At 37.5% G+C, this 13,390-nt stretch overlaps 1 protein-coding gene across 5 annotated transcripts in view; it reads left to right on the forward strand.

The window, feature by feature from the left end:
* The window catches only part of LOC148280578 (uncharacterized), a 91,183-nt gene extending 77,954 nt beyond the window's left edge, over window positions 1-13,229 (forward strand). For all 5 annotated transcript variants that reach the window (XM_088228170.1, XM_088228171.1, XM_088228169.1 and 2 more), the window contains 6 exons: window positions 6,996-7,145; window positions 7,904-7,999; window positions 9,583-9,765; window positions 10,665-10,810; window positions 12,086-12,272; window positions 13,007-13,229. In XM_088228170.1, coding sequence (XP_088084296.1) covers window positions 6,996-7,145; window positions 7,904-7,999; window positions 9,583-9,765; window positions 10,665-10,810; window positions 12,086-12,272; window positions 13,007-13,222 — 978 coding nt within the window. In that variant the 3' untranslated portion in view covers window positions 13,223-13,229. The remainder of the gene's footprint in view (window positions 1-6,995; window positions 7,146-7,903; window positions 8,000-9,582; window positions 9,766-10,664; window positions 10,811-12,085; window positions 12,273-13,006) is intronic.
* Window positions 13,230-13,390: the final 161 nt, after the last annotated feature.

Below are 13,390 nucleotides of genomic sequence, written 5' to 3' on the forward strand. Positions count from 1 at the left end.
TTGAAGATTTAATTTTGTGTCAACCAGTTTTCTAAATATTTAATATAATAAAACTACAAAATGTAGAATCGGCAATAAAAAGGTACTCAAAATGCGTAAGCGATATTCAAAATAAACAGTTTGGTATTCAAATCCTCGAATCTGTCCATCTAAATTATGATATTATAATTTTTTATTCAATAATAATTGACGCCTCCCAAAATATTAACACAATTTTTTTTATTGCTTCAAGACGTGAACCGCGTTGCGGTGTAGTGGACACCCGGAAATATTTACACATTCAATATTGAGGCCCGGTTCATAATACTATTTCCCCGGAGGGGTCGGCAGAGCCGATAGAACGCCATGTCACTATATATTTCATACATGATCGCATGCGCCGATTATTCTGACTTTTGACATGACGTCCCCGAGTACTTGTCGGATTTGGTCGTGCCATGTTTTTCTCAATTTTACTCGTTTTCTGCATCCACTAACATTAGCGTCGTAAATATTTTTAGCCGTTCTTTCACCGTCCGTTCGCTCTACATGTCCAAACCGACGCAGCGCTCCTTTCTTGATTTTTCAAAATAATCTAGCTGTGCCATCTGTTCTGCTCTCTTAGAGACATTCTGGATATTGACACTCTCAGAACTGTGTACTTTGCTCTGTTTCAATCCATGGCTACCTATGGAATACCTGGCTGGAGGGGTTGTGCGGCATCCTTTTATAAGCCGCTCATAATTTCACAGAAATTATTATTCGCAGAATATGAGACAACTGCACCTAAAAGAAGCACTTACACACTTCTGATCGAACAATAAGGAGAGGTCTCAGCAAAATGTCCGTACGAGTTTTTCCCGGAGCATGAATTATGTCGTACCAAAAACCCGTACGGCTTTTGCTCAGAGACATCTCTCATTTATCGCACCGAGAGTGTTCAATATTTTAGAAGAACGTATTAAGCTCTCAAGGACAAAACATATTTTCAAGAAAGGAGTTAAGGATTTTCCTCAGTGTGAGGAATTTGAGTGGGAAACTCCTAGATGATTTTCCGAATGCTTGAGTTTACCGTTTATCATATTGATGTGCCATATATATGTATTTTTTATGTTTCTAATCCTATATTTGTAGTGATATACTCATGTGTCTGTGTCGTATAATTGCTCGTCCCATCTCAACACGGGACTTTTAGTCCCATGGAGTTGGGACTTATGTCTCAAATAATGTACAGTAAACTTATGTATGTAAATAAATAAATAAACTCAATCTTACTTAATGCACGGATCTCAACATTCGTGCATCTATCGTACATAGTTTTACCACACATTCGCCCGAGAGATCGCATTTCGACAGCATAATACAATTCTCAATAATTATATTATGTATTTATACAATTTTACTTAGGTTTTAAATTTTATCCGACGATTGTGTTCTATACCGAAAATGTAAACACCATTTTAAATTTTACAAACATTGGCCATAACGAGCTAATTATTCATCACACGCCATTGTTCTTACCTCGATTGATTCACCCGTTAAATGTTTAATACAATTTAACAAAACAAAAAAAATAACTTCAGTGAAATAAGTCATATTTTGAAGATTTTGAAGACGGGTGGTGGTCTCCTGTTGCGGCGGAGAACTCTCTTTATATTTTTCAAATATTTTTCAATATAGGTGCAAGATGCTGATTTCAAATTTTATGCTAAGCTTTGTTTAAATAAAAATAACCCTTTTAAAATTGTGGGAGAAATAATGCGTTGAAAGAATAAAAAAGCTTTAAATGCGATTATCCCGCAACTTGTTTGAATGGCTTTATGTATTCTGTCAGTAAAGCCTCGATATTTTAGTTGTGCGAACAAACCATCACGCCGTTCCCCGCAGTGGTAGGCAGAGAGGATAGAACGCCATATCACTCCGTCCGCATACGGGCCTCGCTTCCTCTGCATTATTCCTACTTTCGGCATGTCCATCTGCAAGAATTCAGTCAGGCCATGTCTTTCTCGGTCTCCATCAGCATTCGCATCGTAAATTCTTTCAGCCGATCTTTTGCCGTCCATTCGCTCCGCACGCCCGAACCGACGCGGCACTCCCTTCTTGATTTTGTCGATAGTGCTTGTCTCAGCCTCGCGTCATAATGCACCGATCTATTTTGGTTGTAATTATTTCATTTCTCAGGCGAATGTGTGGTAAGACTATGTACGATAGATGCAAAAATGTTGAGGTCCGTACATCATGTAAGGCCGAGACAAGCATTATCGACAAAATCGAGAAAGGAGTCAGCGCTGGTTTGGACATGCAGAACGAATGGACAGCGAGAGAACGGCTAAGAATATTTACAATGCGAATGTTGATGGATGCAGAATAGAGGAAGACCGAGAAGGATATGCCATGACCAAAGCCAGCAAATACTTGAAGATGGACATGTCAAAAGTCGGAATAATCGGCGCGCGTGCATGAGCAGATGTATGAATGTAGAGGAAGCGAGATCTGTATGCAAAGATAAAGTGTTGTGGCGTTCTATCCTTTCTGCCTACCCTTACGGGGAAACGGCGTGATGGTTTGTTGTTGTTGTTGTTAATTTATTTAGTGTGTACGCAGATAATTGGTAAAATTCCATAGTAAAATTAGGTAAGGTATCCGAAATAAAAAACTTTTATTGGGTTTAATTCTACTTTTATTAAAAAAAATATATGTGACGCGTTTCTACTTGTTTATTAAACTGTTTGATAATGCCCTAAAAGACGAAACGCGTCACATGTAGGTATTAAAAATAAATAAAAGTAGAATTAAATACAGTAAAACTGTTTTATGTTGAATTCAAAATAATTGGGTTTAAACATAAAACACTTTTATTTAAAAAAAATATATGTGACGCGTTTTGACTTGTTAGGATATTATTAAACTGTTTGATAATGTCCTAACAAAACGAAACGCGTCACATATATTAAAAATAGATAAAAGTAGAATCAAATCCAGTAAAAGTGATTTATTTGGACACCTTACAAAATTTCATAATTTTAATGTTTATATCGGTTATTTTATCAATTTAATCTTCTAACGTTTACTTCTAAGTTTACGTGAAATAAGCTTATTTTATTTTATTTTAAAGTTCTCACAAATGCATATTACAATAGTATAATAAATTTGCATACATTAAAATGTACTTTAGAACTGATAAATAACCATTGAATTATATGGAAATAACGTTTTCAATGATTTTAGCATACAACACTGTCACAGCATCATTATAATAATTAATATTGTATTCATTTTATAAAACCCTCTATTTTGGTATTTCTCTCAATTCAATTACAATATTTAAAAAATAATGAAACCTGTAAATTATTGACCCGTAATTAAAATCCGTAGATAGAAGAAATATTGAGTCGTAAATATATTTTTTATTATTATTCAATAAAATATTTCTGATGTAATAAAAACATAATGATGACAACCGGATGACCATTACCAAAATATCCGGGATAGAACAAGATTATCCAATCCTTTAGTGCATCGTTATGAACATTATTGATTTGTGAATTATAAATGATTTTTTTGTCTTTCTGGTGGCCTGGTGGCCTCGTGGTGTAACGGTCAGCGCGTTAGCCTACCATGCAAGATGCCCCTGTGCCTCGATTATGATCGCTATCTTCATCTGCATATATCGAGACGGTACACTTAACTTCCGTACCATCTGTATCTTACCTCGGTATGTTCTACATACTTGTCATATCGACATCACATGATCGAAACGAGCCAATGGAATGACCGCAAACAATTAGTCCGCGTTCTTTCCGCCATTAACATTTAAAATAGTTCTCATTTATAGTTTAAATAGGCTTCTGTAATAAAAAGTGCTCACTTCAAAGCCATTATAAATTCCAATAAAAATGCTCGCTTGAACATGAATTTTGCATGACTGGAAATACATACTCAATATGTCTCGATACATACACTCGAAAGATAGTAAAACAGATTTCATTATTCGTTTTCCGCACCTAATGGTGCATAGGGTACTGCATTGGTACACTAATCTCAGCGTATCTTGATCATTTTTGTTATATGAAGGTTAGATGATCAGTCTTTCGCTTCAGGTTCCAGTCCAGGGACTACGAAATATTCCAGTGTAAAACACTCTGTAAAATTAATATTTCGAATCAATCATGTCAGGAATCGAACCCGAGACCTCTTGCATGGTAGGCAAACGCGCTGACTATATTTAAGCAATGTATATCCATAAAGACCGCAAATTAAACCGTTTTCGTGATGTCAACCAATATCATATGTACCGCGAAATGATTCTTCAAACGGCCAAGTATCGAATTACTTCTGCTACGCGTGTTCTTACTCTCTGTCCCCCCACCCAATAAAGATGTATTCAAAAGTCTATGTAAATATTTATTTATAAAAGGTATTGAGATGTTAATAGTTAGTGAAATATTCTAGTGTGAAAACAGCCTTTTTAATAATAATAATAATAATTTATTAACAAAAATTACAATTTCCTTATCTACTACGTACAAACTTAGGTAATAGATTTTCCTGGATTATGTCTAGTCTGCCTAACTAGGTACAACCTGTTTTAAGGCAGACATTTTTATGCAAAAATAAACAATCACACGACTACCCACTAGTTAATATATTATAAAGTTATACAATATACATACCATTTATTATTTTAGAATGTTTTTTAGTAAGTTTTCCGATTTTTCTCTACCTAAATCCAGTAACCATTTTATTACAAATTTGTTTAATATAATTCGGGTCGTGGTTTTGCAATGTTCGGGTAACATTTTGAATATTTAGGGGCCCGAAAACATGAAATTTCTTTGCCCGAATTCAGAATTTGCGGTAGACCCCATGACCCATCCTTCAGTCTGACTACACCACGAGGTCGTCGTAGTCGAGGTATCGTAAAAGTTCGGTATTCTAGTTAGGGTCAGTAGCAAACTTAGAGTATTTACATCACACTCTAAACTCTAAGGTACGAGTAACAAACATGTCTCTAAAACCATATGATGACAAAAATGATGTAGTTACAAATATTTTTAACAAAAAATGGCAATTTAAGTTGACATCGTTTTGGCGTTAAAAACTCGTTTTGAAATAATTTATGAACGGCGAGAATATTAAATATTTCTTTATTTGGACATCATATTTTTATTGGACCAGATACTTACCATAAATTCTGTCACCCTATCATTAACAATATTTTGAGTTTGTCCAAATTTTTGTAGACAATGACCGGATTCAACTCCCCGGGGAGCTGTTTATATTTACATATTACAACAGAGATGAAGAATATTGATGTTTTTTGTTGATATTTCTTATTAAAACTCCATAATTAATGATTATGATAAAATTATAAATAAACTTACCAATGAAACTTCTTGGTTTAGTTTGACTTTTTATTATTTTGACCAACGAGCGCTTTCGACTAAGTAGGCATCTTCAAGACCGGCGAACTGTTTACAACATTTACAGTTTTTATACTCTTCTTAACATATTTTGGAGATAAGATTAAATAAGTATTTGAACAGGGGACAGAAACATAAATATTTACAACTAGTTTGCTGAACAGTTCATTTTTGGGAGTTTTTGGACCGAAATTGGGATTAAGCTTTTATTATTTAAAAGGTGGGAAAAGAACACATGACGAAATACAGCAGAGTGGGAATATAATGGTCAAAATAATAAAAAGTCAAACTAAACCAAGCAGTTTCATTGGTAAGTTTATTTATAATTTTATCATAATCATCAGAGCTGAAGAACATTCGAGAGAAGGTAATATCCAGGCATCTACTGGGCTTATGACCTGTTAATGGCTGGTTTAGGTGGCCACTTTACACACTGTGTAACATTCACCATTCTGCCCATATTTTCAGTTTCAGTGCTGCAGAGCAGCGTTTATTTTATAATTAAAAAATACATAAAAGAATTTGTTACCCACTAAGTCTAAAGACTTTTCGGTGGGAAACATTTTTTTTATTTTATGACAGGTTTAAATTACATTTATTTTATTTGTATTTTACAGATTTATTTATAAACAGGCACTATAAAGTATCAAGAAGATATTTCTTCAGTTCTTTTTTTTTCATTTGAAGATTTTTCATGTTGATGATGGTTTGTGGGAGATCATTGAACAATCTTGGAACAACGCAATTTAATGTTCGCTCTCCGAAGTAATTCGTAATTCGGGGAACAGACAGGGAGCCCTTAGTTTTTAATCTAGTGTTGTGAGTGTGGGAAACTTTTTTATATTCCGGATCAACAAAGTGATCTACAATCAATTTGTAGTCACAAAGATAACATCTATATTCCTTAAATTGTTTCATATGTTGATGTTTGTCAAGTTAATGAGCTGAAACCTTTGCCAGCCATTGACAGGTCATAAGCCCTGTAGATGCCTGGACTTCTATATTATCTTCTCTTAAATGTTCTTCATCTCTGTTGTACTATGTTAATATAAACAGCTCCCCAGGGAGTTGAATCCAGTCCATGTCTACAAAAATTTGGACAAACTCAAAATATCTGTCGACGTTGTCCTGCCCGAACGTTAGCTTGCCTGCTATTAGCTGGTTGAACTCACATTTTTTTCGTAATTAATTACACACGTTATTTATTTTGGACTTTTTTGTTTTATCTCCACGTGTGATTGGCTAAGGAGGCCTCGTCGTGCTCAAATCAAAATCGTGCAAAAATCACTACTCTAGTGCCACAATCTACGTGTGTTGATGAAGAAAAGTTAGACAGCGTTTTACCCCGAGCCTTCTAAAATTATGACACTCGACTCATGCCCAATGCGAATTTAGTCATTCTTTAATCACCAGCCGTGTTTTGATGTGAGCTTGACATTTAATTCGAAACCAAAATAAATTACGAAAATGACAAAATACTTCGTTTTAACTTTACATATTTTATTGCATTACATTTTTAAAAATAATATATATATTAGTTACATACGTGACTACTGCTGTGTGTGGTATTGAATGCGTGTTCTCTGTCCCCAGGTGTTCCACCTACGGGACGTGCGCTGGGAGCGGCCGCAGTTCCTGTCCAAGTCCTTCCTCGGCTTTCTGACCTTCAACATCATCAGCTACACGCTTCTGGCCGCCGAGGTCGTCACCACCATCTTCGCCGACACCACCAGCGAGACTAAGGTAACCCCGCACTCTATACTCCCCGTATTCTCCGACCCCTTCATTCTGCATCCGAGGTGACGAAGTATTCAGTTCTGCGTAAAATAGAACCATAATGATGATGAGTACTCCCAAGTAAAAATCCTGCAAAAGAAAATTGAGTGGAGATTGTTTCGCCTAGTGGTGTAATAGTAGGCGTATTCGCCTACCATGCTCGAGGCTTGTCAAACATGTTCGATTCCTGCGAAGGTCGACACGAAATATAGATTAGAAGGTGGTTTTACGGTGCAATATTTTCTTGTTCCTGGACTGGCACTTGAAACGTAAAACTAATCACCTCGCCTTTGTGTAAAAGATGATCAGCATACATTGCATTTGGTACACGAATGCAGTTCTCTATGGACAATCTGGGCCTCGATTATGATGGGAAGAAAAGAGCGTCATACCTTCACCATGACGGTATAGTTTAAGATAAATTCTCGAGCGATTACTAAGATACACTACCGACCCCAAAATTCAAATTCTCAAACGTTCATTCTTTATTGGATGAATATTTGTTAAATTATTGCTACAATATTCAGCCGACTATTGTGAACATAATCGGATTCTTCTTGCTATTGTACGTAGTTCGCACAAAACAAGCTTATACTATTCGATTTCCAGAATTTCCATTCCTGATAATGATTCTAATACTTTAATAACACATAATTTATCCACTTAAAACAATCAGTTTCTACAATGAACCGTAATTAACAACTTGTTTGGTGTTTATGTTTCAGAGTTTCTATACGCACGTTTTTAATGGCTGCTACGCTGTTCTTCTATTCATTGTGGTCATCTTCTTCCTGATATACGGAGTCGAAGTATTCTTCAAGGTTTGCGCATTTTTCTAAATATTTTCAAGTTCTCGATAAAACCTCTTAACAGTCTGAAAAAATGGGTCGGTCCCAAGTACGCCCGAGAGGGATGCAGTGGGACACAGCAACGGATAACTACCTCCCTGATGTAGAGATACCTCGAAAAAAAATTTCAAACCTTCCAACATGAGGATATTTGTCACCTCGCGCGTACTCCATATCACCGAGGCTCTCTTAAGCCTGGTCCGAACTAACGCGTTGTACGGGATTCTGTGAGGACGGGTATCATCGCAAACTCCGCTAGTTCGGAGAATAAAACCCAACATTTTCAGTGCAAGGTCACATGTTCTCTCGACGTGAGCGTGACAAGTCAATCTGCTTTCATCGATGACCCCGAGATCCTTAATTGCCGAAACATGCACGAGTTGGCGGTCATCCATTGTGTATCAGTGATACACAGTACGCAATGCTCTAATGCAGTGGTATTTAACCGTGCTCCGCTAGCTTGTTGCAAGTGCTCCGAAAATTATGAAAACCAAAATTTAATGTTAACTCATTTACTGTGTGATTTAAGTTGCAGATATAATGGCTGGGTGGCAGCACCCTTGCAAAGTGAAGTTGTGTGCGCTCACCTCACAACAGCGCCAGCGGTCAAGTACTCTATCGAGAATCGTTGCTCGGTTACTAGCACTTCCTCGCAGGGGATTCCCCTTGCGTTATTGCGTTTATATAGCTAATAGACAGGTGACAGACAGGTGACGGAGTACGCGCGAGGTGAGAAATATCCTCATGTTGGAGGGTTTGAATTTTTTTTTCGAGGTATCTCTACATCAGGGAGGTAGTTATCCGTGGCTGTGTCGTTTATATAGCTAATAGAAGGACCCTTGAGGTGATTTTTCACAAAAATGGCGCTGTATAAATTATCCAAACATTATTAATAGACAGACCCTGTGATTAAATAATATTTTGTGTGTTTATTTCGATAGTGTTGTGTCTATGCTGTTTATAACATAAGTGCATCTTTAATTTTTTTTTAATATTACAATTTTCAACCGCATATTTGTGTGAGCTAGGTTTCTCGATATTAACCAATATTAAGACGAGCAAAAAACTTAGCAATTTGGATGAAGAAATGGGAGTAGCCATATCAAATTTTAGACCTAATATCGCTGAAATTTGTAAAAGCCGACAAGCTCAGGTGTCACATTAAATAATTTTCGCCACAGAAAGTTTCATTGGAGTATTTGTTTTTTCGTATTTTTTAAATTAATCTAATTTTTAACTTGTCTGTAATAAAATAATCAGCTTTATTTTTAATAAAAGTTATCTTTCTATGTTTTTTGCATCTTTAGTTTTGGTGTACCGCGAATTTTCCTCATTATCAAAAGTGCTCCCTGACTCCCGCTCTAATGAAAGACAAAATTACGCATATTGAAATACATTTTGTCGATAGTACTGTACTCTAGTCTAGGATATTAATTATGCGACGTCCAAAACTAGAGAATCCGTTGCCGAGTTAAGGCCGATGGAGGCATCCCCCGTTGTGGCTCAGCCAACCGTGTCACCTATGTTATGTTTAATCATTATGCTGCGTGTCGCAGGTGCGCGGTGGCTTCCTCAGTGAGACTACGGTGACGACGATTGTGACGCGGCGCACGGGCGGCGAGGCTGGCGGCGCGGGTGCGCGGCCCCTGCTGGGCGGAACCGGGGCGGCAGGCGGGAGCGGCGGGGAGCTGCTGCCCGGAGAGGGGGCGGAGTCCAGCAGCACCCTAGTCACCAAGCAGGTACTATATTACAAAGACAATCCCACCTCGACCCAGAGGTAAATTTCTTCTATAGTCCATACCAATATTAACACAAAGCAAGGGCTGCTCGCCTTTCCAACAATAATTATCGTATTGGACAGAAACTGTAGTAAGAGGATGCAATACAACAGGCAACGCTTTAGATTAAAGGAGTAATATTACTTGTGTTTGATCAAGTGTGAAATCCTCGCTCTGGACTCTTGTTTATTTAGGTGCAAGTGATCACAAATTAGATTCATTAAACATCCAGAAATTAAGATCCGTTTGTATTTCTTTCACCACCATCACCCCCAGCCGAGATGGCAGTTGGTGCATGGTACTAACCCTGACCTATTTAGGAGTTGACGCCGTTATGTGTTAGCTGACTGTTGTGTGCGCTTCGTGGTGCTTGTTTGAAATGCCGAATAAAATTGAAAATCCCGTAAGCTTGTGAGAAAAGGTCTGTTATTCATTTTCTCAATGTGAAGAACATGAAATCGGTCCACATTCATTAACGGATCTGTGGTGTGGATTCAATGGTAAGGAGATGGGTGAGACAGTTAAATGAAGGTTGTGATAATGTGAATAGTAATATTTCATTTTTATTTTTGCTATTGTACAATTATGTACGTGCTTCCACTTTTCATTATGTTGTATTCCAACTCAACACAGGGCCCTTGGCCTCATAGAGTTAGGGATACGTTATTATTATTTTTTGTAATATATATGTATTTGTATGAATAAATTTAAAAAAAAAATGTTTTTACGTTTTTGTAGACTAGAAATTTTTAACATTAAATCCATATCTCCTTTTATTGGCACCCAGAGGACGAAACTGGTTACCGAGAGGGCATGAAAATGTAAGAAGTAGAATCAGTGTATTGTTTGTTCGTTTCCAGGGAGTGCGAGTGTACGGGACCTCGGCCAGCGTGAACACGTCCCAGCTGCACCAGTCTAGAGTGGGCCTGGTCAGTCAGGCCTTCATGCTCATCACCATCGTGGGCTTCCTCTTCTCCGAGACCCTCAGCGAGTTCTGGAAGACCAAGTAACCACTTTTCTATTTTATATTTGAAGCACTTACTTTGTGGTTATTCATCATAATAAAATAAATAAAACAACTTTATACGAAGCACAATATTAACATAATAAAATAGGATAGAATTTATTAGTCACAAGTGTACCTTGATAAAGAAGCTTGTACAGCTTTGAAACCGGTCGGTAGAAAAAAAAAAGTGATTTAAAACAAAGTTATTTTATTTATTTTATTTTACTTTTCTATTTGTTTGTCTGACAATAATATTAGACGAGAGTTTTCCCACATAATGCCGCCCGAGTAAACTTGGGTGTAGTCCTCAAGTGGTTGATCATGAATTTCGACACTTTAATAAATATGTTACGACTGTCACATTTCACATTATGGCAGTCTCGATGAATTTTTAAACATGATGAAACGAAAACATAAAATCAATGACGAAACAAGGAAGAAGGAAGATCACCTAAAAATTGATTTATAATTGACATAATTTATACAATTCAATAAAGTTAAATTAAAATATTTGATAATCTACTAAAAACAGTCTAGTAATCAAATTAATGATAGTATCTATAAAAATTAAAAAAAAAAACTAAATAACAATAAATATTAAATTCAGACAGGCGCCGTAGCGCAGACGGTTAGACGACCAACTGTGAAACTGGCGTCGCAGGTTCGATTCCCGCCAGTTGCAAGAAAAATATTTTTCTCAATTGGTCTGGGTGTTGTGGTGTATTTTTTCATAACCTCCTTCCGTATTCCCTCTTTCCCACCTGCTGACGAGCTTCCAAACAGAGGCTCAGCGGGTTATTCCTTTAAACAAAAACAACACAATAATGACATTGTATAATTCGGAATCAATGCAAGAAACATACTGAAGATTTCATTTTTACTTCTTGGACAATGTTTTTTTTATATTTGTGTGAACCATCACTAAACACATGAAAATCAATATACTGCCCCTCCCCATTATACAACCTCATGATTCGAGATAAGGAATTACAGTGCGCAATTGTGTTACTAAATACAGGAAACGTATTGTGCATTCTTAATCGCCTAGTGGGAACATTTAAAGTAATTATTTTCTGTGGAAAATGATGAGTCTAGAATGGAATGACTTATATTACACAGGCACATTAAGTCGGCAATTTGTCTCCTCACCTCCCAACCTTTCCGTATTGAAATATATTAGCGTCTCGTGTTCTGTAACGTTGACGGCTACACAGTACGTTAGCTCTAGGGTTTGTAGTGTACCTCTCTGTAACGAGCGACTCCTCCCCCACGCAGGGTCCCCGTGAACTCGCGCAACTGGCACGATGTGGTGTTCCGCATTGTGGAGATAGGCGTGGCGCTATGGTTCCCGTGCGTGCTGTGGAACTGCATGGCTCCCGAGCAGCTGTGGATCCTCAACCCCCGCCGCCTCCTCGCCCCGCGGACCATCGAGCCCCCGAGTGCGGCCCCCGCACCGGACAAGGTATAATTACCATTCTACAAATTAGACTTGTTACGATATAGACGCAGACGCGGGTCTACGGATGAATAAAATAATTTGTCTATTGTCTTATTATTATTATATTTTTAACGCCGTAGCGAGACTTATTTTTGGAATCTCTAAGTTTAGCTTTTTCAGAGGCAGTGTGGTATCTCGATAAATCAGCTCTTTGAAGGATTGGAAAAATATAGGTATTCAAACATAGGCAGAATGGTGAATGCTACACAGTGTGTAAAATGGCCACCTTAACCAGCCAATGACATGTCATAAGCTCTGTAAATGCCTAGACTTATGACCTGTCATTGGCTGGTTTATGTGGCCGCTTTGCGCACTAACATTCACCGTTTTGTCTATGTTTTGACATCCGTATTATTTCTTCAATTCTTCCATCTGCTGACTTTTGCGAAACCAAAGAGCTTTAACCTTTGATGTGGGTGAGATTCGTCTGACTGAATTATTTCACCTTCTGGAAAACATTTTTCAATTCATCGATATTTAGATTTTTCTAAACGTTTGAAGACAAGGCTGGATTTCAAGTTACGGTGTGCAAAGTGGCCACTTACCAGCCAATGACAGGTCATAAGCTCTGTAAATGCCTAGACTTTTGTATTTCCTTCTCAAAAATGTTTTCCCTCTCTGTTGCGATAAATTGTAATCTTATATAATGTTATTTTAACGAGTTTGAATGCAAGCGTTGAATTCTGTGTCCGTGTCAGGACGAGGAAGGGTCTGCGGGGCCGAGCCAGGACTGCTGGATCTGCTACGACTCGGAGCGCCCGGAGCCGCTCATCCAGCCGTGCCGCTGCACCGGGGACGTGAGCAGCGTACACCACCACTGCCTGAGGAGGTGGCTCATAGAGGTAAAAACAACGCATAACCATAACTGTACTGCCGTCGTAAAAACACACAAAGCTGCCTTAAACACTCGGTAAAATGAAGAATGGAAAATACAAAATAAATAACAATTAGGAAATATAATGCCTCTGGATCTAATAACTTGTAATATAGTATGTAACTGAAATTATTTTTGTTTATATTGATTATAGAGTAAGTTGCAACTAGTTGTTTAAGCTTTTCTTCACTACTATCCAAGTCGGCCA

This window comes from Micrasema longulum, unplaced genomic scaffold, assembly GCF_059751315.1.
Source record: "Micrasema longulum isolate JH-2025_06_02 unplaced genomic scaffold, ASM5975131v1 h1tg000567l, whole genome shotgun sequence".
Taxonomy (NCBI): Eukaryota; Metazoa; Arthropoda; class Insecta; order Trichoptera; family Brachycentridae; genus Micrasema; species Micrasema longulum.